This window comes from Nerophis ophidion, linkage group LG13 (genome assembly GCF_033978795.1).
Source record: "Nerophis ophidion isolate RoL-2023_Sa linkage group LG13, RoL_Noph_v1.0, whole genome shotgun sequence".
In the NCBI taxonomy this organism is placed as follows: Eukaryota; Metazoa; Chordata; class Actinopteri; order Syngnathiformes; family Syngnathidae; genus Nerophis; species Nerophis ophidion.
This window is the reverse complement of record NC_084623.1, coordinates 30,040,969-30,066,772: the sequence shown is the minus strand read 5'-3', so window position 1 is coordinate 30,066,772 and position 25,804 is coordinate 30,040,969. Positions and strand designations below refer to the sequence as shown.

Sequence of the window (25,804 nt, the reverse complement as noted above, 5' to 3'; positions counted from 1 at the left end):
ATTGTTACTCGTGGTTCTAACTTTTGCAGGTTTTATTATTTTCACTTTCCAGCGTTCCTCAGAGGGAGCCATCTGCATCAGAGGTTATGGGCCGTGCTGTGGGAGCGCTTTGTGTCAGCGTCCTGATGCAGTTGGCTCCTGTGATAGTGTTTACTCATATGTCTCTGTACTCAGCCATGCATTCATTGATTTGTATAGTTTCATATATGTGTGTGTGTTTGTGTTTGGTATTTATGTCCGTACGTATGTAATGGGGATCTCTGGTCATCGAGGTATTGTTCTTAAGTTTGTAAAGCACTTTGCGTTGCATTTCTTGTAGCTTAATACAAAACCCAAAACCAATGAAGTTGGCACGTTGTGTAAATCGTAAATAAAAACAGACTACTATGCTTTGGAAATCCTTTTCAACTTATATTCAATTGAATACACTGCAAAGACAAAATATTTAATGTTCGAACTGAGAAATGTAATTTTTTGCAAATTATCATTAAATTACAATTCATGGCAGCAACACATTGCAAAAAAATTTGCACAGGAGCATTTTTACCACTGCGTTACATCACATTTCCTTTTAACAACACTCAGTTAACGTTTGGGAACTGAGACCAATTTTTGAAGCTTTTCAGGTGCAAATCTTTTCCATTCTTGCTTGATGTACAGCCTTAAGCATCAACAGTCTCAATTGTCATTTTTTACGCTTCATAATGCGCCACAAATTTTCAATGGGAGACCGGTCTGGACTACAGGCAGGCATCTAGTACTCGCACTCTTTTACTACAAAGCCATGCTGTTGTAACACGTGCAGAATGTGGCTTGGAATTGTCTTGCTGAAATAATCAGGGGCGTCAATGAAACAGATCATGCTTTTAGATTGCAAAATATTTTGCTCCAATACCTGTATGTACCTTTCACCATTATTGGTGCCCCCATACCATCACAGATGCTGGCTTTTCAACTTTGCGCCTATAACAGTCCGGATGGTTATTTTCCTCTTTGGTCCGCAGGACACGATGTCCACAGTTTCCAAAAACAATCTAAGATGCATCAGTCCATCTTAGATGGACTGATGCATCTTAGATTGTTGATGTTGATAAATGGCTTTCGCTTTGCATAGTAGAGTTTTAACTTGCACTTACAGATGTAGCAACGAACTGTAGTTACTGACAGTGGTTTTCTGAAGTGTTCCTGTGCCCATGTGGTGATATCCATTTCACAATGATGTCGCTTTTTTATCTGGTACCGCCTGAGGGGTCGAAGGTCACGGCATTCAATGTTGGTTTTCGGCCTTTCTCCAGATTCTCTGAACCTTTTGTTGATATTGCGAATCGTAGATGGTGAAATCCCTAAATTCCTTGCAATAGCTCGTTGAGATATGTTTTTCTTAAACTGTTCGACAATTTGCTCACACATTTATTCTTAAAGTGGGGACCCTCGCCACTTCCTTGTTTGTGAATGACTGAGAATTTCATGGAAGCTGTTTTTATACCTAATCATGACACCCACTTGTTCCCAATTAGCCTGTTGACCTGTGGGATGTTCCAAATAAATCCTTGATGAGCAATCCTCAACGTTCTTAGTCTTTTTTGCCACTTGTGCCGGCTTTTTTGAAACATGTTGCAGGCAACAAATTCCAAATGAGTTAATACTTGCAAAAAAATCAGTTTCTTAGTTCGAACGAAGTATCTTGTCTTTGCGTTGTATTTAATTGAATATAAGTTGAAAAGGATTTGAAAATAATTGTATTTTGTTTTTATTTATCATTTACAAATTGTTAACTTCACTGGTTTTAGGTTTTGTAAATAAAGTTTGATTGATTAATAGACAAAGAAAAAGATTCTATGGGAGATTACGCAGTGGTTAAAAACAAGGTAGTCTGGCTGGATAAACCCAGCATAAACATCTTTAGTTGACTCCCTGTTTGATAATATGTGAATTGATTGTTTGTTCTCATACATCCACAGCTCTACTTGACAGGTGGTGTGTATAGTCTGGATGGATCTGAGAGTCTAAAGGACACCATGCAGACATGCATCCCTGCTACTACTACGGTAATGTGGATTATACATCGGGGGTGTCCAAACGGTCCATACCAGGTGTCATACCCTTGGCATAGTTAGATATTTGTAATTTTAGCATATTACTGTTAGTAAAGGCTCAGTGGGTAGAGCGGCCGTACCAGCTGCTTGAGGGTTCTTGATTCGATCCCCAGCGTCTGCAATCCTTATCACGTCAGTTGTGTCCTTGGGCAATACACTTCACCCTTGCTCCTGATGGGTCGTGGTTAGAGCCTTGAATGGCAGCTCCTGCCATTAGTGTGTGAATGTGTGCATGAATGGGTGAATGTGGAAATAGTGTCAAACCGCTTTGAGTACCTTGAAGGTAAAAAAGCGCTATACAAGTATTACCTACTTACCATTTAAAGACAATACAATGTAGATACACTGCTGAACAAATGTTTTGGAGTACTAAGCAATGGCAGATTGTAGGTTATAAGGAGAGCATCAAAATACAAAAATATCAAAGGGGAGATGAAAATGGACAGTCTGAATGTACAAACCCGTTTCCATATGAGTTGGGAAATTGTGTTAGATGTAAATAAAAACGGAATACAATGATTTGCAAATCATATTCAACCCATATTCAATTGTTCGAACTGATAAATATTTTTGTGTGTGCAAATAATCATTAACTTTAGAATTTGATGCCAGCAACACGTGACAAAGAAGTTAGGAAAGGTGGCAATAAATACTGATAAAATGACGAATGCTCATCAAACACTTATTTGGAACATCCCACAGATGTGCAGGCTATTTGGGAACAGGTGGGTGCCATGATTGGGTATAAAAACAGCTTCCCAAAAAATGCTCAGTCTTTCACAAGAAAGGTTGGGGCAAAGTTCACCCCTTTGTCCACAACTGCGTGAGAAAATTGTCAAACAGTTTAAGAACAACGTTTCTCAAAGATCAATTGCAAGAAATTGAGGAATTTTAACAACTACAGTCCACAATATCATCAAAAGGTTCAGAAAATAAAGTAAAAAGTATAAAGTAAAAACAAAGGACCCAGATTTCCCTCGCCCAGATGTGGGTCACCGGGGCCCCCCTCTGGAGCCAGGCCCGGAGGTGGGGCACGATGGCGAGCGTCTGGTGGCCGGGCCTGTACCCAGCCCGAAGAGTCAACATGGGTCCCCCCTCCAATGGGCTCACCACCCATAGCAAGGGCCATAGAGGTCGGGTGTAATTTGAGCTGGGCGGCAGCCGAAGGCAGGGCACTTGGCGGTCCGATCCTCGGCTACATAAGCTCGCTCTTGGGACGTGGAACGTCACCTCACTGGGGGGAAAGGAGCCTGAGCTAGTGCACGAAGTAGAGAAATTCCGGCTGGATGTAGTCGGACTCACTTCGACGCACAGCAAGGGCTCTGGAACCACTTCTCTTGAAAGGGGCTGGACTCTCTTCCACTCTGGCGACGGGCTGGGGTGGCAATTCTGGTTGCCCCCCGGCTTAAAGCCTGCACGTTGGAGTTCAACCCAGTGGATGAAAGGGTAGCCTCCCTCCGCCTTCGTGTGGGGGGACGGGTCCTGACTGTTGTTTGCGCTTACGCACCAAACAACAGTTCAGAGTACCCACCCTTTTTGGGTACACTCGAGGGAGTACTGGGGAGTGCTCCCCTGGGTGATTCCCTTGTTCTGCTGGGGGACTTCAACGCTCATGTTGGTAACGACAGTGAAACCTGGAGAGGCGTGATTGGGAAGAATGGTCGCCCGGATCTGAACCCGAGTGGTGTTTTGTTATTGGACTTCTGTGCTCGTCACAGTTTGTCCATAACAAACACCATGTTCAAACATAAGGGTGTCCATATGTGCACTTGGCACCAGGACACCCTAGGCCGCAGTTCCATGATCGACTTTGTAGTTGTGTCATCGGATTTGCGGCCTCATGTTTTGGACACTCGGGTAAAGAGAGGGGCGGAGCTTTCTACCGATCACCACCAGGTGGTGAGTTGGCTGCGATGGTGGGGGAGGATGCCGGACAGACCTGGCAGGCCCAAACGCATTGTGAGGGTTTGCTGGGAACGTCTGGCAGAGTCTCCTGTCAGAGAAAGTTTCAATTCCCACCTCCGGAGGAACTTTGAACATGTCACGAGGGAGGTGCTGGACATTGAGTCCGAGTGGACCATGTTCCGCACCTCTATTGTCGAGGCGGCTGATCGGAGCTGTGTCCGCAAGGTAGTTGGTGCTAGTCGTGGCGATAATCCTAGAGGGATGCCGTCAAGCTGAAGAAGGAGTCCTATCGGGTTATTTTGGCTCATAGGACTCCAGAGGCAGTGGACAGGTACCGACAGGCCAAGCGGTGTGCAGCTTCAGCGGTTACAGAGGCAAAAACTCGGACATGGGAAGAGTTTGGGGAAGCCATGGAAAATGACTTCCGGATGGCTTCGAAGCGATTCTGGACCACCGTCCGCCGCCTCAGGAAGGGGAAGCAGTGCACTGTCAACACCGTGTATGGTGCGGATGGTGTTCTGCTGACCTCAACTGCGGATGTTGTGGATAGGTGGAAGGAATACTTTGAAGACCTCCTCAATCCCACCAACACGTCTTCCTATGAGGAAGCAGTGCCTGGGGAATCTGTGGTGGACTCTCCTATTTCTGGGGCTGAGGTTGCTGAGGTAGTTAAAAAGCTCCTCGGTGGCAAGGCCCCAGGGGTGGATGAGATCCGCCCAGAGTTCCTTAAGGCTCTGGATGCTGTGGGGCTGTCTTGGTTGACAAGACTCTGCAGCATCGCGTGGACATCGGGGGCGGTACCTCTGGCTTGGCAGACCGGGGTGGTGGTCCCTCTATTTAAGAAGGGGGACCGGAGGGTGTGTTCCAACTATCGTGGGATCACACTCCTCAGCCTTCCCGGTAAGGTTTATTCAGGTGTACTGGAGAGGAGGCTACGCCGGATAGTCGAACCTCGGATTCAGGAGGAACAGTGTGGTTTTCGTCCTGGTCGTGGAACTGTGGACCAGCTCTATACTCTCGGCAGGGTTCTTGAGGGTGCATGGGAGTTTGCCCAACCAGTCTACATGTGCTTTGTGGACTTGGAGAAGGCATTCGACCGTGTCCCTCGGGAAGTCCTGTGGGGATTGCTCAGAGAGTATGGGGTATCGGACTGTCTTATTATGGCAGTCCGATCCCTGTACGATCAGTGTCAGAGCTTGGTCCGCATTGCTGGCAGTAAGTCGGACACGTTTCCAGTGAGGGTTGGACTCCGCCAAGGCTGTCCTTTGTCACCGATTCTGTTCATAACTTTTATGGACAGAATTTCTAGGCGCAGTCAAGGCATTGAGGGGTTCCGGTTTGGTGGCCGCGGGATTAGGTCTCTGCTTTTTGCAGACGATGTGGTCCTGTTGGCTTCATCTGGCCGGGATCTTCAGCTCTCACTGGATCGGTTCGCAGCCGAGTGTGAAGCGGCCGGAATGAGAATCAGCACCTCCAAATCCGAGTCCATTGTTCTCTCCCGGAAAAGGGTGGAGTGCCATCTCCGGGTTGGGGAGGAGACACTGCCCCAAGTGGAGGAGTTCAAGTACCTAGGAGTCTTGTTCACGAGTGGGGGAAGAGTGGATCGTGAAATCGACAGGCGGATCGGTGCGGCGTCTTCAGTAATGCGGACGTTGTACCGATCTGTTGTGGTGAAGAAGGAGCTGAGCCGGAAGGCAAAGCTCTCAATTTACCGGTCGATCTACGTTCCCATCCTCACCTATGGTCATGAGCTTTGGGTCATGACCGAAAGGATAAGATCACGGGTACAAGCGGCCGAAATGAGTTTCCTCCGCCGGGTGGCGGGCTCTCCCTTAGAGATAGGGTGAGAAGCTCTGTCATCCGGGAGGAACTCAAAGCAAAGCCGCTGCTCCTCCACATGGAGAGGAGCCAGATGAGGTGGTTCGGGCATCTGGTCAGGATGCCACCCGAACGCCTCCCTAGGGAGGTGTTTAGGGCACGTCCAACCGCTGGGAGGCCCCGGGGAAGACCCAGGACACGTTGGGAAGACTATATACTCCAACAATCCATTTCAATACATGCGTAATCTGTTAAATCGCTTAAGTCGCTGCAATCCGAGTTTGAATCCGAGCTAATGTCGCTATATCTTGCTATGGTATTCGCCGTTGTTCGTTTACATTAACAGCACTGTATGACATCACAGGGAAATGGATAGCCGCATCGCAAATAGCGGAAATCAAGCACTTTAAAGCTTTTTTAGGGATATTCGGGGACCGGTAACATTTTGAAAAAAACTTCAAAAAATACAACAAGCCAGTGGGAACCGATTTTTATTGTTTTTAACCCTTTTGAAATTGTGATAATGTTCCCCTTTAAGGGCTGCTGTGACTTCACTGCCTCTAACGTCCTCTACGACAGTGGTTCTCAACCTTTTTTCAGTGATCTACCCCCTGTGAATTTTTGTTCTTTTAAAATTCAAGTACCCCCTAATCGAGCAAAGAAATTTTGGTTGGAAAAAAAAGAGATAAAGAAGTAAAATACAGCACTATGTCATCAGTTTCTGATTTATTAAATTGTATAACAATGCAAAACATTGCTCATTAGTAGTGGTCTTTCTTGAACTATTTGGAAAAAAGATATAAAAATAACAAAAAAAACTTGTTGAAAAATAAACAAGTAATTTCTACACATAGAAGTAATCATCAACTTAAAGTGCCCTCTTTGGGGATTGTAATAGAGATCCATCTGGATTCATCAACTTCAATCTAAACATTTCTTCACAAAAAAATGAATCTTTAACATCAATATTTGTGGAACATGTCCACAAAAAATCTAGCTGTCTACCATGAATATTACATTGTTGCATTTCTTTTCACAGTTTGTGAACTTACATTCATGTTTTGTTGATGTGTTATCCAATAAATATATTTATTAAGTATTTATGACTGACTGCTCTTTTATAGAAAGTTTTTGATACATCTCACTTAACCCTTGGCATACCTTCACAGAATACCATCTATAAGAGAAATAGTGCTCTGCAACTCGTCATTGCGCACATAACACAACTAAAGTGACAACTCTAAATCATGTTGTGCGAGACTATGAATATGAACTGTACTGTGCAATCTACTAATAAAAGTTTCAATCAATCAAAAAAAACAACAACACACGGCATGCTAGCCTCCACCGGGCTACGATAGACTGACCATACCTCCTCTTTTCACCGGATATCTCATCTTTTGCAGGGCTGTCCAGATGGAGTTTCTTAAATGCCTCAGATGTCCGGCATTTTAAGTTAGGGTTGCGTGTATTTTCAATGTACGTTCAGGGTTAAGAAGGGGTTAAAAACAAAACAAAAAATGTTGTGCACAGCAACATTCGTGAGGGAGAGACAGAGAGAGCGAGAGAGTAACGATAAACGTGCATGCCTCGCCAGGCTCTGCTTTTTACCCATAGATTTATCAGATTTAATTTTTTCAGGGGTGTCAAAATTGTGCCCCGGAGGCCATTTGCGGCCCACAGCTAATGTTTTAAAGGCCCACGGCACATTGTAAAAATACTATTAAAATAAACAAAAACATAAACAAAAGTGAAATAAAAAAGCTTAAAGGCTAAATGTAATTTAGAAAAAGTTGCAACGTTGACTAATAAAACAAAGCTGTTTTTTTTTTCTTTCAAACTGTCAATGCTCAAAACATAATATTGAATAAAAATCAATGTTATTATGAATTATTGACCTATCCAAGTTTCTGATTACTTCACATCGAATATTCCACTAGGAAAAATGTTTTTGGTGGAAGATTTAGCAAATTTGGTAATTAACCAAAACATTTATATTTTGTTTTCTTACTGTACCGAAAATGAACCCAACCGTGACCTCTGAACCGAGGTACTTACCGAAACAACATTTTTGTGTAAGGTTACGCCCCTACTAAATACAGTTTGTCGCTACATCTGTAAGGGCAAGTTGATGCGCTACTATGCAAAGCGAAAGCCATTTATCATTAACAACTAGAAACGCTGTTGGCTTCTCTGGGCCAGAGATCATCTAATATGGATTGGAAAAGTGTTCTTTGGTCTGAAGAGTCCACATTTCAAATTCTTTTTGCAAACCATCCAGACTGTTATCGACGCAAAGTTCAAAAGCCAGCATCTGTTATGGTATGGGGGTGCATTAGTGCCCAAGGCATGGGTAACTTACACATCTGTGAAGGCACCATTAATGCTGAAAGGTACATACAGGTTTTGGAACAACATATGCTGCCATCTAAGTGCCGTCTTTTTCATGGACACCCCTGCTTATTTCAGCAAGACAATGCCAAGCCACATTCAACACGTGTTACAACAGCGTTGCTTCGTAAAAAAAGAGTGCGGGTACTTTCCTGGCCCGCCTGCAGTCCAGACCTGTCTCCCATTGGAAATGTGTGGCGCATTATGAAGCGTAAAATACGACAGCGGAGACCCCGGACTGTTGAACGACTGAAGCTCTACATGAAACAAGAATGGGAAAGAATTCCACTTTCAAAGCTTCAACAATTAGTTTCCTCAGTTCCCAAAAGTTTGAGTGTTGTTAAAATAAAAGGTGATGTAACACAGTGGTGAACATGCCCTTTCCCAACTACTTTGGCACGTGTTGCAGCCATGAAATTCTAAGTTAGTTATTTGCAAAAAAAAAAAAAAAAATTATGAGTTTGAACATCAAATATCTTGTCTTTGGAGGGCATTCAATTGAATATGGGTTGAAAAGGATTTGCAAGTCATTGTATTCCGTTTATATTTACATGTAACACAATTTCCCAACTCATGGAAACAGGGTTTGTATTTAAGTTTAAACTCAAAAAGGCTTTTCATCACCTGATAAAACATTTAAAACGACTGTCCAAATCTGCTGTCAGACGTTTACTATGACGTTTACCTGCTGATGGCAAAGGCTTTAAATGTGTTAGGATTGCTAAACTACATGTTCAGTGTGACATTTCTGCAGAGGTTGGACGCGGTAAGAAATGATGGAGAAATGATTTAAAAAATGCACTAAGTAGGAGGATCTGAAGGGCTTGTTTTCTACAGTTGGAAGTGAATTTTTTTCAGGCTGAAATGTAAACATTTCTACTTACAGAGATCACAGGACATTGGTCTTTTTCGTAGTTTGTGAAGTAAACATTGATTAAAGCGGTGCGCTGCCTTCCAACATCAATGTGTCACTTTTTATAGTGAGAGGACTCAGATAGCGTGAGTGTAGTCATGTGACTGCTCGGCTTTGCTTGATTGGTGGAATGGAGTCAAACGCCACTAGTGCTTACGTTGGATGGGGGAAACAGAGTCATGTGACAGCACTGGCTCTCACGTTTCTCTGACAAACCAAAACAATACGTCTTTGCAAGCTGTAATCAATAGATAAAAAGAAATATAGTGATTGGCGTAAAAGTAGGGTTTCTTCTTCACAAAAATATTCACGTGAAAGTGAAACTGGTTATTAATACCACACCGACAAACGTTTAATTCAAAGAGTTACTGTAACAGCGTACATGTAGCACGTAACTACTCACCTCTGGAAGTGACACAATGGATGTTCCAAGTAAACACAAACTCAAACATTGCAACTCGCAGAAGTTCATTCCGTTTGTCAACCTATTCATCAAATCATGACGCATTGTGTCATTCTTAATATGACATACTCTCTAAGCTGACGCTGACATGCTTGGCCGACCGTTTTTGTTTACATAACATTTAAGGGGTAGTTTCTGTGAAAAAAGTGTCTGTTGTCTTACAGTACATACAGAAAGTATTTACAACAAAACAAAACATTTTAACATTGTTATTATGGGGTATTGTGTGTAGAATGTTGAAGACAATACTGCATTTATTCATTTTGGAATAAAACTCTAATATAACAGAAATGTGAAAAAAGTGTCTTCCGGATGTAGTGTATGTCTGTCTGTTCATCATCTTCATCATTATTGTTGAGCAGCATGAAACAATAGCAACATACGTACTGTCTAGTTACACAGCTTTAATGGAGTCTGGACTATACTCTCGCATCACGTAGCTTGGTTCATTTATAGCCATTCACTGACACAAACTATGCGACACGAGAGTATATTCCAGGCTTTACTGTTCAGTGCAAAATAAGGTTCAAAATAAAAACACGGCCAATTTAGTGTTGCCAATCAACCTATCCCCAGGTGCATGTCTTTGGAAGTGGGAGGAAGCCGGAGTACCCGGAGGGAACCCACGCATTCACGGGGAGAACATGCAAACTCCACATAGAAAGATCCCGAGCCTGGCCCTAGTGTGTGAATGTGAGTGTGAATGTTGTCTGTCTATCTGTGTTGGCCCTGCGATGAGGTGGCGACTTGTCCAGGGTGTACCCTGCCTTCCGCCCGATTGTAGCTGAGATAGGCGCCAGCGACCCCGAAAGGGAATAAGCGGTAGAAAATGGATGGATGGATAAAAACACGGCAGTATAAACCTGGATTCTTCTACAAGTCAAGTCACAAGTCATTGATGTTAAAGTCTAAGTCGAGTTGCAAGTCTTTTTACATTTTGTCAAGTCGAGTCTAAAGTCATCAAATTCATGACTCGAGTCTGACTCGAGTCCAAGTCATGTGACTCGAGTCCACACCTCTGACGGTAAGCATGCGTTTATAAATTATTAAACTATCACTCCATGCTTGATGGTGCACTTCAAGTTCAGTCGTGCGCCATTTGCGTTCCATTTTTTTACATGATAATTTAAGAGCTCTAGTTTCTTCTGTAAACCATGGTGTATGCCTTTTAGGGGCCCTTTTTAGCTTTAGCGGTGCTATATTATCAAAGGTTTTGAGCAGGGCGTCGTTAAAGTTGTTAGTAAGGTTATCAATAGAGCCCACATAATTTGGGAATGGTGTCATTACTGAAGACAGTAGGCCAGCAAGAGTCATCGTTGTAATAGCATTAATGTTGCGACTGCTAAAACAGTGATTATTATTAGTTTGTTGACAATGAGTCAGAACTTCGAATTTTATAAGGTAATGATCAGACATTACTTAGTATACGGAAGTATCATAACTTTGGAGGTGGTGACACCCCTGACAGCAGTAGGTCTATTGTATCTTTGCAATACGTGTGTTCATAATTAAACATTGATTGATTGATTTATTATTTGTGTAAGACCCCAACTATCAAAGTCTGGAGTGCCACGCACGGAGGGTTTGATGGGGTATTCATATGGATATTAAAGTCCCCCATTCTAATTATATTGTTGGCGTGCGTCACTAGCTCAGCGACGAACTGTGAGAATTTACTGATAAAGTCCGAATAGGGCTCAGAAGGGCGGTAGATAACAGCCAGGTAGAGAGGTAGCGGTGCGACAGGCTTCATAGTAAGCACCTCAAATGATTTATATTTATTACTTAGGTTAGGGGTAAGGTTAAGGTTTTCATTGTATATATGAGTGTGCCCCCCACCCCCCACCCCTTTTAAGGGGACGAACAATATGTGCATTCGTATAATTCAGAAGAGATGCCTCGTTCAGCGCAAAAAAATTGCCTGGTTTGAGCCAGGTTTCGCTGAGACCAATGACGTTAAGATTGTTGTCTCTAATGACCTCATTAACTCAACGTTTTAGGAGACGATCTTATTTTTAAAAAGCCCATATTATAGGTAGTGGGCTGTTTTGAGGAATCTTTGTTAAAGATATCCGTAGTAGTAATACTAATAATGTTGCGTTTATTTTGACCATATCTAGGAATTGATAAGACAGGAATCTTCAGATTGTTTGCTTGGTGCTGCGATACACTGAACGCATCATAATTTGCCACCTTAGCATGTTCACCTCTGGCACTGTCAACGCAGAAGAAACATTATGTGAGTTGTGTATTCTAGGAGAAATGCTATGTGTGCAGGGATTTTCCAGCCTGGGGCTGGCTAGTTCTAGCTAAACTGACTCCTCACCCGGACGAACAGACACTGTAATTGCCTGTGACCGGGCTTGCTCTAGTGTGACTCAAACAATAATCTATGTTCCTTGACAGGATGATGGCACGTTCCCGGATAGGATGAAGGCCGTCCCTCATCAGCAGGCCCGGTTTGCCCCAGAAAGAGGGCCAATTATCAAAAAACGTTAGTGCCCGTTGTCTACAAAAACTAGCCAGCCACTTGTTAAGCGAGACTAATCTGCTATATCTCTCATCATTGCCTCTCGCAGGCAGGGGGAAGAGACAAGTACTCGGTGCCTGGACATCTTTTTAGCGAGATTACAAGTAATAGCTTTGTTTCTAGGGCTCAGTGGCCTAATGGTTAGAGTGTCCGCCCTGAGATCGGTACGTTGTGAGTTCAAACCCCGGCCGAGTCATACCAAAGACTATAAAAAAATGGGACCCCTTGCCTCCCTGCTTGGCACTCAGCATCAAGGGTTGGAATTGGGGGTTAAATCACCATAAATGATTCCCGGGCGCGGCACCGCTGCTGCCCACTGCTCCCCTCACTTCCCAGGGGGTGATCAAGGGGATGGGTCAAATGCAGAGGACAAATTTCACCACACCTAGTGTGTGTGACAATCATTGGTACTTTAACTTTAATCTCTGACTGTCGCAGCCTAGTGTCATTGGAGCCAACGTGTACACCTATGTCCACATAGCTAGTGGTGCGATTAGCCTGTCGTACGTGTTTACTAGGCCTGTTGTGAGTTAGCTCCCAAAGATTAGCTTCAATGTCAGGTGCTCTGGTCCCGGGAATACACTTAATTGTGGCTGATTTCCCAAGCTTTGTGTTTCGGGTGAATGGATTCCCTATGACTAAAGTGTGGACTAGCTAAAGGGCTAAACCTATTATGCGTCTCAACCGGTTCACCGTTGCTTATAGGCTGCTTAGGACTGCAATAAACTGGGCTAGTTAGCTCGCTTTCGCTAACGCTAGCAGATGTGTAAAGTTACAAGATTACTCTGCTCTAACTGGCGGACACGGCCCTCTAGCAGAGCCAACCTAACCATGAGAATGGTGCACGAAGCAGGGAGCCATACTCAACAGTATTTCTTTCACCTAGTGAAGTTCTTGCTGTCTTAGGGGAATTGGTCACGACGTGCGCGGAGCAGATTTCAGACCGACGCCGCCTTTTTCCGCACTAGCTTTGTTAGCTTAGCAGCTAGCCAGCTGAGAGAGGGGTGATGAGACAGAGATTGAGTGATTTGCAAGTTAAATAAGACTACGAAGTATGTTTGGGAAGGAGTACAGATAGCTGTAAAGCAATTAGAAGCACATTAAACGATACTTAGCTTTTTTCGCAACAGCTACAGCGAGCATTCAATGGTACTCTAGATCAAAACCACTATTTTTTTGTCAACATTAGGCCTGCGAATCTTTGGGTGTCCCACGATTCAATTCAATATCGATTCTTGGGGTCGCGATTTGATTATATATCGATTTTTTTTTTTTTTAGATTCAACGCGATTCTCGATTCAAAAACTATATTTTTCTGATTCAAAACGATTCTGTATTCATCCAATACATAGGATTTCAGCAGGATATACCCCAGTCTGCTGACATGCTGGCAGAGTACTAGATTTAAAAAAAAAAAGCTTTTATAATTGTAAAGGACAATGTTTTATTAACTGATTGCAATAATGTAAATTTGTTTTAACTATTAAACGAACCAAAAATATGACTTATTTTATCTTTGTGTAAACATTGGACACACTGTGTTGTCAAGCTTATGAGATGCGATGCAAGTGTAAGCCACTGAAACACTATTGTTCTTTTTTTTCCAATTTTTATAAATGTCTAATGATAATGTCAATGAAGGATTTTTAATCACTGATATGCTGAAATTATAACTAATATTGATACCGCTGGGTCAGGTTTGGTTTTGGAATTGGATTGCATTGTTATGGTATTGCTGTGTATTGTTTTGTTGGATTGATTAAAAAAAAAAAAATGGATATCTTTAAAAATAATAGATTCTGAATCGCACAACGTGAGAATCGCGATTCGTATTCAAATCGATTTTTTTCCCGCATCATTTGCTGTAAATTTTGTCGTTTTGCAAACACAGTCTATAAATATTTGGTCAGTGACAAGTTTTTAATTGTTTTGCTTTTACAGTAGGTACCGCCAAAATTAATTATCAATCAATCAATCCATGCGCATGCCATTTACATGTAAGCTTTTTAACTTTAATTTGTAAAGATGAACTGCACAAACCCCATTTCCATATGAGTTGGGAAATTGTGTTAGATGTAAATATAAACGGAATACAATGATTAGCAAATCCTTTTTAACCCATATTCAGTTGAATGCACTATAAAGACAAGATATTTGATGTTCAAACTCATAAACTTAATTTTTTTTTGTGCAAATAATAATGAACTTGGAATTTCATGGCTGCAACACGTGCCAAAGTAGTTGGGAAAGGGCATGTTCACCACTGTGTTACATCACCTTTTCTTTTAACAACACTCTATAAGCATTTGGGAACTGAGGAAACTTATTTTTGAAGCTTTGAAAGTGGAATTCTTTCCCATTCTTGTTTTATGTTTCAAAAGTCCGGGGTTTCCGCTGTGATATTTTACGCTTCATAATGTGCCACACATTTTTGATGGGAGACAGTTCTGGACTGCAGGCGGGCCAAGAAAGTACCCACACTCTTTTTTTACGAAGCCACGCTGTTGTAACACATGCTGAATGTGGCTTGGCATTGTCTTGCTGAAATAAGCAGGGGCGTTCATGAAAAAAAACAGCGCTTAGATGGCAGCATGTTATTCCACAACCTGTATGTAGCTTTCAGCATTAATGGTGCCTTCACAGATGTTGTAAGTTACTCATGCCTTGGGCACTAATGCACCCCCATACCATCACAGATGCTGGCTTTTGAACTTTGCATCGATGACAGTCTGGATGGTTCGCTTCCCCTTTGCTCCGGATGACACAATGTCGAATATTTCCAAAAACAACTTGAAATGTGAACTTGTGTCAGACCACAGAACACTTTTCCACTTTGCATTAAGTCCATCTTAGATGATCCCGGGCCCAGAGAAGCCGGCGGCGTTTCTGGATGTTGTTGATGAATGGCTTTCGCTTTGCATAGTAGAGCTTTAACTTGCACTTAGAGATGTAGCGACAAACTGTATTTAGTGACAGTGGTTTTCTGAAGTGTTGTTGAGCCCATGAGGTGATATTCGTAAGAGATTGAAGTTGGTTTTTGATACAGTGCCGTCTGAGGGATCAAAGTCACGATCATTCTATCTTGGTCTCCGGCCATGCTGCTTAGGTGAAGTGATATCTACTGATTCTCTAGGGGTGTAACGGTACGTGTATTTGTATTGAACCGTTTCGGTACGGGGTTTTCGGTTCGGTGCGGAGCAATACCGAACGAGTTCAACACGTACATATGAAGTAGCCGCCTATGCTAAAGTCTTAACAAGCTGCTCCGCTCCCTTCTGCCTCTGTCTGTACACAGCACCCTGCATTGTCCCGCCCACAGAACCATCTGATTGGTTACATACAAAGCCAATCAGCAATGCGTATTCAGAGCGGATGTCGTCAGGGCTTCAGTGTCGATGTCGAACAGATAGGTCTTTAGCAGTGGAGCAACGCACTCTGCCCAAATTATATTCCAAGCCAACTACTTTCTAAACATCACTATGAGCCCGTTGACCTTCTAGAAACAAACTGCAGCTCAGCTCACTCGCAGTCCTGGCTTTAGGTGAAGGCTAGTTAGCTTTTAGCGAAACGTTAACTCATTTTGCGGTGTGTGTGTGTGTGTGTGTGTGTGCGTGTTACGGACAGTGTTGATTGAGGTGTGTTGAAGCAACAAAAAAGGACATTATGTTAAATGAAGAGTTTCTGTCTCTGATAGTGTATAAAATAATTTAAGTGCATCATAAAACCTACATAAACTCCATGGTGTTCAGGGATGGATTTTCAGCTACACGAATCATTAGTAATGTAGCAGCCTAGATTTGAATGGCAGGGTCCATGCTATCACATGTTGATAAAAATATAACATTTACATAATAAAAATCAACTACAGGCTTCCTCAATGCTGTAATAAATTAAGCATGATGAGTTGACTTGAAACTGTTTAATGTTACACTTTTTATATGTAGAAGAAAAGTTGTGTCATTTTATTGCATCTAAGCAACAACTTGAGGCAGTTTAATGTGGATTAACGTGGGCAGAATTATTATAGTGTTCCCAATGTTAAAAGGATCAAGCCATTGTTTACAAATTTGGTAAATAAATACCCAAAAAGTGTATATTTTGTTGTTTTCTTACTGTACCGAAAATGAACCGAACCGTGACCTCTAAACCGAGGTACATACCAAACCCAATTTTTGTGTACCGTTACACCCCTATGATTCACTGAACCTTTTGATGATATTATGGACCGTCGATGTAAAATCCCTACATTTCTTGCAATTGCACTCTGAGAAACGTTCTTAAACTATTTGCTCACGCAGTTGTGGACACAGGGGTGTACCTCACCCCATCTTTTCTTGTGAAAGACTGAGCATTTTTTGGGAAATTGTTTTTATACCCAATCATGGCACCCACCTCTTCCCCAATTAGCCTGTACACCTGTGGGATGTTCTAAATAAGTGTTTGATGAGCATTCCTCAACTTTATCAGTATTTATTGCCAGCTTTCCTAACTTATTTGCTGGCATCAAATCCAAAAGTTAATGATTTGCAAAAAAAAAAAATGTTTATCAGTTTGAACATCAAATATGTTGCCTTTGTAGCGTATTCAACTGAATATGGGTTGAAAATTATTTGCAAATCATTGTATTTCGTTTATATTTACATCTAACACAATTTCTTAACTCATATGGAAACGGGGTTTGTAAGACAATTTCTTAACTCATATGGAAACGGGGTTTGTAAGACAAGAAGACGTATGCTTTTCTATTTTAATGCATTCAAATTCGGGAATAAAAGTCTGCTTGCAATGGAGTCAATGGGAGGCCCTCTTTTCCGTCCATAAAGCCCTCTCAAAAAACATCTAGAAACTGCCGATAGTAGAGTCAAGCTCTAGATTTTGTTTTTTTTGTGCACGAACTCAAAATGGGCAGAGATTTTCCTGGTCTATACCCTCAAATATTCTGCATGTTCCTCCTTAAACTGATGTGCCTTACCTGGGGTTTGATTGAACACATGTTGACATTGTTGAACTTGTGTGCCAGTGCCAAGAGGAGGTGGACGTGCCATGCCAGCGAGTGGGCGTCACAACCGTCAAGGTCGACGGGGAATCTCAGGACAAGGCTGAGCGGCTGGGTATTGATTTGGCCAAATTACTGCTAAGCAAAGGAGCAAAGGAGATCCTGACAGCGGCCAGACAGCAAAATGATGCCAGATAATTGTTAGTCAGGGCTTGATGGTACTCATGCAATAAAGGCAGTAAGCAATATTTCCGGTTCTTGAGATGGTATCCGCTTGAAGCCTATTTTAGTCTTTTGCAGTAATCTGGGCTGTTGTGCCAAAAAGCTTGTGAAACTAACCATTTTTTCACTGGGAAACCAACCGTACAATCAAAATTTTAAGTCTCTGCAACATTTGTCTTTTGAAGAGAAACTGCGGGTCCTCTTCATTGAAGATGGACTTTTGATGACGGACCACAGTTTTCCACGTACTTTTAGGAATTGCAAACGAAAAATACAAGCTCGGTCTGTAATGACCACATTTAGTAATCATGGCTGCTGCTTTTGGTAAACTCACTTACAAATATTCCACCTTTTAGCTTTGCTTTTTTAAGAAAAATTAAGTTATCAAGAAACAGAATGTGAAATAAATGAGTCATTTTGCAACTTACTGATATCAGAGATTGTTGTAATGTCTGAATTTACATTAATAATTATCTATATATTTCTTTGATTTTATTACTGCTTTATGAAAAAACAAGTATTTGCCTTACATGTATCACTTTTTTCAGTGGCTGTCCTACTTCACTCGGACCATAGCGTCATACATTTAGTTTTACTTTCCTTCTCTTTATTGTATTGTGTTTGCTTAACTTTGTACAGTTTAACTATTGATACATAGATGAGCTAGTGAGAAAATATTGAGTGTATGTGTGAGCATTGCTGTTAAAGGAACAAAATGCAAATAAAAAGTGTGCCCTATCTAATTTTTGTATCTTTTGATCAATCATTATGAGAAATATACTTTGTGCAGATGACCTAATCTGGCATCTTTGGTGTCACTTGAGACTTCAGATCAATGAGCGTCTAATGCAAAGTCTTTTTCCAAAAGCCCTGATCTAGAAATAGGTCGGAGCAAAGTGATTGATTATCATTTTATTTAATAAAAAAGTCAAAACAAACTGTCTTCATTTGCAGCTGCCAGTACAGTGAGAACTGAGAACCCATTATTCACCACCATTGTCTACTTCTAGCGGGACCCTGCATTACTTACAAGACGTTACTTATTCAATATCACCATCAAGCACTTGTTGCAGGTAGCAGAGTCTGTCGTCATTTAGCTGTGGGAGGAAACTCCTTTTTTACCACAGTTGGTAACTGTGGGGGAAAAAGGAGTTTTTGGTGCCAATATGGAATCCAGTTTTTAACGTCCCCCAGTATTGACATTTCAAGCATCAGACATAAAAAGTCACCAAAAGAACCACTGAAGTAAAATTTGTAGATCCGTATTCGACTAAGGGTTTTTTTTAGTAGTCAAATCTCTAAAAAAAACTTAGACAATGACTGTAGAGGTTGGAGGTCCTCTGATTTGGCATTGGCAGAGAACCAAAGGTAACATAAATTAGGTCATGAATCGACCAATATACGTCCTGGTTCAATTGGAAATGACATTCAAACAATCCTTGTCGTCATGCTGTTCACATGAGACTAAGACAAAACTTACAAAAAAACTAATAGTACCTCAGCATTAAGAGGTTTCGAACAGAATGTTCTTGGAGCTATGTGGCCACTGAGCTTAGAGTGTCTATATCAAAAACAATCTGTGTTTTTTCTTGAGTGAGATGGAGTCCGGAGAAGGATATTTTTTTTGTAAATTAGGTAACAGAATCATTCAATTCACAACTTATTAGCCACCAATATGAATGCACACATACTTTCGGCTAGTACAAAATTATGCTAACGCAACATTTATTTGGGATGCTAATTACAAATTCATTTTATGCATGACACAAAAAGTTAATACCAATGTTTTTAATTTGTGTACAAAAGATAGTTTGTATGTAGGATCATATGGATTACAGTAGAAATCATGTCAATTCTGCTGTACAATAACTGACGTTTACATTCTCGTCTGATTAAGACACATTTGCTCATCAACATTGTAATTTTTCCACTAGCTAATAAAATACTCCTCAGAAAACAGTAACTTTCTTATGACTTGATTAAAAAAACAGTATTCAAATATTAACCAGTTCATGATTAAACAAACAATAGTTCTGATGTAGTAAACTCTTTTACATTACTCGTACTTGAGTCTTGGAGCAGAATGATTTGACAGCTGACTGCTGACCGTGCTGGTTGTTGGGTTGTAAGGACTGATGACACAGAAGACACAGCCGGCCTCCTGAAATGCTTGCCTCATCTCCACCTGGTAACCCAAGCACAAGCTGCATCAGACAACAGAATACCACTCCTCCGTTAGAAACTGTACTACCGTAATTGGAGGTTTTCAATTCTTTAATGACTTTTATTAAGCCCAGTATTGAGGCATTTTCTGTATCAAAATTAAATAGTATTGGTCTGCCTCGATTTTGGTATGCCCTACTTTTTGTATAATTCAGTTTTCGCTGAAAATTTTTGCCATAGGTTTGTCACAGTGTCGGTTATCGTATGGCAAAAACATTTTGTGTGACAAATACAACAACATGCGCACATGGAAAGAAGAATATTAAATAGGGACTTAACTCCCGACGGTTAGTATTACTGTTTTAAATAAAATTTTACGTTAAAAGTTGATTGATAAACACACTTTGACAAACTCATGGACAGATGACAATGGTCTTTAACTGCAAAAGCAAGCTAGCGCTAGCTCGTAACTAGCTTAAATGCTAACATGAACAACTAAGATATTCAGTTGCGCAACTTACAGGCTGTGCTTTCTTAGCACAGAGGGATCGATGTATCCTCAAAGTAATATGACAGTGTCTGCAACAGGAAGTGACATCTACCGCATGTGAAGCCTTTTTTCCCTCTATCATAAAGAAAACCCACTTGAAGCTTTACAAATCAAAATGAAAGAAAAAAAACTTGCCATTTTTATAATTATTGAAAGTCTTAGAACACCGGAACATTCTCCAAAGCCTTTAGGAGCTCACTCTGTATTCAAAAGGTTGATATCTCGAAGCGTTTGGCCACAATCAGACTGTTTGACATGAGCTTTTTCAACAAATTCTACACATACTGCTGTGTCATTGTGTAATGGTGGCAGGTAATCTAATTACATGAAGTCCTGTTAAGTCACTGACAGCCCCTCCGCTCAGGTGTCTGAGTCTAGTGTTTGTACAGGGCCGTAACTAAAAGTCCAATGGGCACACAACAGGGCAGTGACGTGCTGTCAGGGGAGGCAAGTGAGGCAGTGCCTCACCTGCCACCAGGTGGCTTAACCATGAGATGTTCCAAAACGAAGTAATAAAATAAAACAAGTTTTAATATACTTGTCCATTTTCTACGCCCGATTGTAGCTGAGATAGGCACCAGCGCTCAGCAACCCAAAAGAGAATAAGCGGTAGAAAATGGATGGATGGAAGTTTTAATATTTCTCTTTTGGTTTATGCTTTCAATTTGATTTAGGCATGGTTCCTGTATATTTTGATAATTTTCATGGTCAAAATCGCGGAAATTCCATGTGTCCTGAACAAAACAATGCAGCAGATGAGAAGTAAGGCAGACACGGTGTGTATTGGGCGTGTGCGTGCGAGGGGGCGCATGCTTATTGCCACGTGGAAAAGGCAGGTCATGAGGCAGCAAGTACCTCTGCCTCAAGGTAAGGGGCGATATATTGTCAACTTGCAGTTCAATGCCTCAGCAGTACTCTGACTCACCACACTGGGAGAAATGGGGGCGCTCAAGCTAGCAGACACAGGTCTTTCCAGCAGAAGCCAGTCTGTTTTTTGTTTCTTTTTTTTAACTGTATTTATAACAAACAAGGCATTTTTATTAGAGTAAGCCAGCATTTGTGGGGTTTTTTTTGTCAGATGCAAAAATACTGTTTCATTTCTTGGAATGAAATTGAATTAAATGAATGTGTCTGCCAATATAGAGGATTATATACTGTATCCAAGATCAAATACTTCTCTAAACTGAAAGCGAATAACTCCCTTTTTTTTCCTGTTACTCTAATGTACAACCTAAATCAACAATGACTAGAGCTGCACATATGTATTTAAGTAAAAAAAAAAGAAAAAAAAGTGTCTATGCCTCACCTGGTGTTTAGTCACTGCAAAAATCATGTTTTTTTTTCAGTATGCGTTGGCGTCGTGCAAGTTTGATAGTAATGCACGTTAACTGTTAGTTTTTTTGCCAGCTTCTCCTATACTAGCATGCTAACTTTTTATGCCAGCCTTTCTGCTACTTTCTATGTTCACGCCTACAAATACTGCATTTTGGTATTTCTTCTTACCCAGTTTTGACACTTTTTTCTGTAATTCCACAGTAGTACCTTAGAGTCATATAACTTGGTATGTGCCACTTGTTAACTGTTGGCATTTGAACTTTTTTAGCTAATTACATTTTTTTTCTCCAATTCCGCAGTCGTACATCTTAGGGTCATATAACATGGTGTGTGATACATGCTAACTTTTTAAGCTAGTTTTGCAACCGTTTACCCCAGTCATATAACTTATGTGACTGTGTGAGGGGGCGTAGTCAGCGCTGCTTGCAGAAGGAAAAGTCACCGCTGCTGTCCATGGCACTGAGAGTGAGCACACAGATGGCAGGTGATTAGATTTCACAGGTGGTACATGGTAACCACCTGTGAAACCACTGTTTCTAACAGTGAGCGGAAGAGGAGGATTGGTGAGACTGAAAAGTCTGGAAAAATGTAGCGATTGTAGAACTGGTAAACATTAAACCTTTGTTAACCCTGCACAACTGGCTTCCAGTGTGTATATCTGTGAGTCCGCAAGTACACAAAGCTTACATCTGGTGCCCAACCAAAAACAAAAACAGAGAGGAACAATGTCGACGCCAAGCCCGATTAAGAGGCATTGGGGCAGCTCTTGGTGGAGGTATCCACGGCGAACCACCAGCAGAGGGAGGCCATGCAGGGACAGTTTGGTCAGCAGAGCCAAATACAGCGAACACTGACGGAGAGGACCAGCGCAGGGGGCACCCGCGGCAGCGAAGGAAACACTGGCGGCCGTGGGGATGCACCGAATGGCGAAGACAGAGGACCCACAAACTTTTCTGGACATGTTTGAGGCCACAGCGGGAGCATGCGTGTGACCTGAGGAGGAATAGGCTGTTTGGCTGCTACCGCTGCTGGCGGAAGAAACCCAGTGAGCGGCACTCAGCCTACCACCAACTACCCGGGTGAGGTACCGAGACCTGAGACGGGCGGCACTGGACCGGACGTGAGGGTCCAAAGAGGACCACAGGCGCCGGTTCCGGGCAATGCGGCTCTGCCCGGAGGAGCGGCCTTTCGCCTTGGGCCAGCAATTAAGAGACGCGGCGATGAGATACCTCCAAACCGGGAAAGTCCAGGAAGTATTGGAGCAGGTCATCTTGGAGCAATTAATGGAGGCGATCCCGGCGCGGACCTCAGCATGGGTCCGTTAACACCATCCTCAGGACTTGGCAGCGGCTGTGGCGTTAGCGGCGGACCACCTGGCGGTATGCCAGGAGAAAAAAAAAAAGAAAAGGAAAAGGCCGCGGAGGCAGTGGAGCGTCCAGTTCCAGCGCCGCACAGGATGCATGCGCTGCCGGCCGAGTGGACCCAGCAGTGGCCAAGGCCTCGAAACAATCAGACTGTGCTTTCTCCTCAGGTACCGGCCCCTACTCACGCTGTTTCCCCCGCAAATGGCTCCTCGAATGCCTGAGCAGGCGTGCTGGAGCTGTGGACGGCTGGGACACCTGCAGCGGGAATGTCCAAGAATGGAGCTGGGACAGGTGATCCGGGTCGTCAACCCTTCAGCGCCCTCCCCCGGGCCAGGAGAGACGTACTATGTACCGGTAAGGATACAAGGGAGTACACACCGAGCGATGGTGGATTCGGGCTGCGACCAGTCCATGATCCATCAGAACTTGGTTCGACCTGGGTCATTGAGAAAGGTTGCACAGGTGCGGATTAAATGTGTGCATTGGGATATTCATGAGTACCCTATTGTGCTGGTGGAAACATTTTTTAAAGAGGAAAAACATCGTTTGAAGGTGGCTGTAAGTCCGCGCCTGGCACACCCCTTGATCTTAGGAAAAAAATTGGCCGGGGTTTAACGGGTTAATAGAGCAATGCGCAGGGGGGCATTCACGACCGGCAGGGAAAGGGGATAGCCGCGCTGTTCTCATCGGCGACGCAAGATTATCCGATGCTGCCGGGGAGGGAGGGAAACCGGTGGGGGCATCACAAGAGGTTTCCCCGGATCCCCAGTGGCGCTCCATGGACTATTTTCCACTCGAGCAGTCTCGAGATGACACTCTGCGCACGACCTGGGACCAAGTGATATCTGTTGATGGGCTGCGGGTTCGCCCGGGATAGCACGGTATTTCCCTCACTTTGCATTGATTATGGACAGATTATACATAGTGAGCCGTGACACTCAAGACACGGGAAGAAATCACCCAATTGTTGGTGCCAAATTGCCGTCGGGAAATGATTTTCCAGGGGGCGCATTTTAACCCGATGGCCGGTCACATGGGGCATGATAAAACACTCAATCGGATAATGGTCCGTTTCTATTGGTCAGGCATTCGGGCAGATGTGCGCTGCTGGTGTGCGGCTTGCCTGGACTGACAAGTCAACCCCGTGGCCACCCCTAGAGCCCCTTTGCGGCCATTACCACTCATAGAGGTCCCGTTTGAGCGAATTGGCATGGACCTTGTCAGACCATTTCACCCGAGCACCCAGGAAAATTGCTTTGCGCTAGTCCTGGTGGATTACGCAATGCGCTATCCCGAAGCAGTACCGCTGTGCTCCATCTCTGCAAAGAGTGTAGCGCAGGCATTCTTTCAAGTTATCTCCCGTGTTGGAATCCCGAAAGAGATTCTGACTGACCAGGGCAAGTCCTTTATATCACGCACGTTAAAAGGAGCTGTACAGATTGTTGGGGATCAAATCCATTTGGACCAGTATTTACCACCCACAGACTGATGGGCTGGTAGAACGGCTGAATAGAACCTTGAAATTTTTGATCCGGAAGTTTGTGCACGAGGACAAACTAAATTGGCATAAATGGTTAGATCCCCTGTTATTTGCAGTGCGGGAGGTTCCTCAGGCCTCCACAAGGTTTTCCTCGTCTAAACTGGAGTGCTGGTCCTAGTTAAAGAAAGCTGGGAGGAAGGTCCAAGCCCCAGTAAAAACGGAATTCAAAACGTCATGGACTCGAGAGCAAAACTCCACACATTGGGGCACTTGTCACGTTAGAATTGGCTCCAAGCCCAAGAACGTCAGCAGCGCCTGTATAACAAGGGGGACTTAACTCCGACAATTTTGACCAGGAGAGAAAGTACTTGTATAACTCCCGACATCCAGCTCCAAATTACTCGCCAAGTGGCAAGGACCATTTGTGGTCACACGACGACTAGGTGACATGGATTATGAGGTCAGGCGGTCTGACCGGGGTGGGGCAACCCAAATATACCACCTCAACCTACTAAAAGGTTGTAGGAGGCGTAGCCTGTCTTCATGGTGACGGCCATAGCGGAGAGCGAGGAGCTGGTTCACACATACACTCAGTGTGTGAGTGTATGTGTGAATGGGTGAATGTGGAAATAGGGTCAAAGCGCTTTGAGTATCTTGAAGGTAGAAAAGCGCTATACAAGTATAACCCATTGTTATTTATCATAGAGGAGTCTGTGTGGTTCTGCGTGGACTACCGCAAGGTAAATGATGTGTCACGTTTTGACACATACCCAATGCCCTGGGTCGACGAGTTCCTGGACTGGTAGGGCACTGATCGTTTTTTCATGACACTGGATTTGACTAAAGGCTACTGGTAGATTCCCTTGTCTCCAGAATCTAAGGAAAAAACAGCATTCTCCACTCCTGAAGGTTTATACCAATTTGGGACCCTTCCGTTTGGGTTGTTCGGTGCGCCCGCCACATTTCAGAGACTAATGGACCGGTACTGCGGCCCCACGCGTCATATGCTGCCGCCTATCTGGATGATGTCATCATCCAGGGGAACAACTGGGCGGCGCACATGCAGAGAGTGGAGGCGGTACTCGAGTCCCTGAGGCGGCGCGGCTCACCGGAGGGAGGTACAATATCTGGGATACCACTTGGGGGAAGGTCAAGTGCGGCCGCAGATAGACAAAACCGCGGTAGTTGCGGCCTGCCTGACCCAGAGGACGAAAAAGGAGGTGTGGCAGTTTTTGGGCTGGTGGGGTACTACTGGAGGTTCGTCCCCCGGTTTGCGGACCGAACCAGCCCATGAACTGACCTCACCCGAAAAGGTGCTCCAGATCTGGTCCAGTGGATGGAGCAGTGCCAGCAGGCATTCGAGAAGGTGAGGAAAGCACTCTGCGAGGAGCCGGTACTGCACATGCCTGTTTTTTCTATACCATTTCGTTTACAGGCGGACGCGTCGGGCAGAGGGCTGGAAGCTGTGTTATCCTAGCAGCGGGGGGGAACCAACCACCCGGTCCTGTATATCAGTAAAAAAATTATTGGAAAGAGAGGCCAGATACAGCACAGTAGAGAGAGAGTGCCTCGCCATCC

General features: G+C 43.3%; 2 protein-coding genes across 5 annotated transcripts in view; one reads left to right on the top strand and one right to left on the bottom strand.

The window, feature by feature from the left end:
- The window catches only part of LOC133564424 (porphobilinogen deaminase-like), a 41,641-nt gene extending 23,564 nt beyond the window's left edge, over positions 1–18,077 (top strand). For 2 of the 4 annotated variants that reach the window (XM_061918743.1, XM_061918742.1), the window contains exons 13-14: positions 1,962–2,048; positions 17,137–18,077. In XM_061918743.1, coding sequence (XP_061774727.1) covers positions 1,962–2,048; positions 17,137–17,310 — 261 coding nt within the window. In that variant the 3' untranslated portion in view covers positions 17,311–18,077. Of the gene's footprint in view, positions 1–1,961; positions 2,049–6,357; positions 6,919–17,136 lie in introns of those variants that run through there. The other 2 variants (XM_061918744.1, XM_061918745.1) reach the window with 2 other exon arrangements.
- A 1,030-nt stretch (positions 18,078–19,107) lies between these two features.
- Positions 19,108–25,804, bottom strand: part of gkup (glucuronokinase with putative uridyl pyrophosphorylase) — a 123,524-nt gene continuing 116,827 nt past the window's right edge. The window contains exon 23 of the mRNA XM_061918741.1: positions 19,108–19,519. Within this exon, the coding sequence (XP_061774725.1) occupies positions 19,391–19,519 (129 nt within the window). The 3' untranslated portion in view covers positions 19,108–19,390. The remainder of the gene's footprint in view (positions 19,520–25,804) is intronic.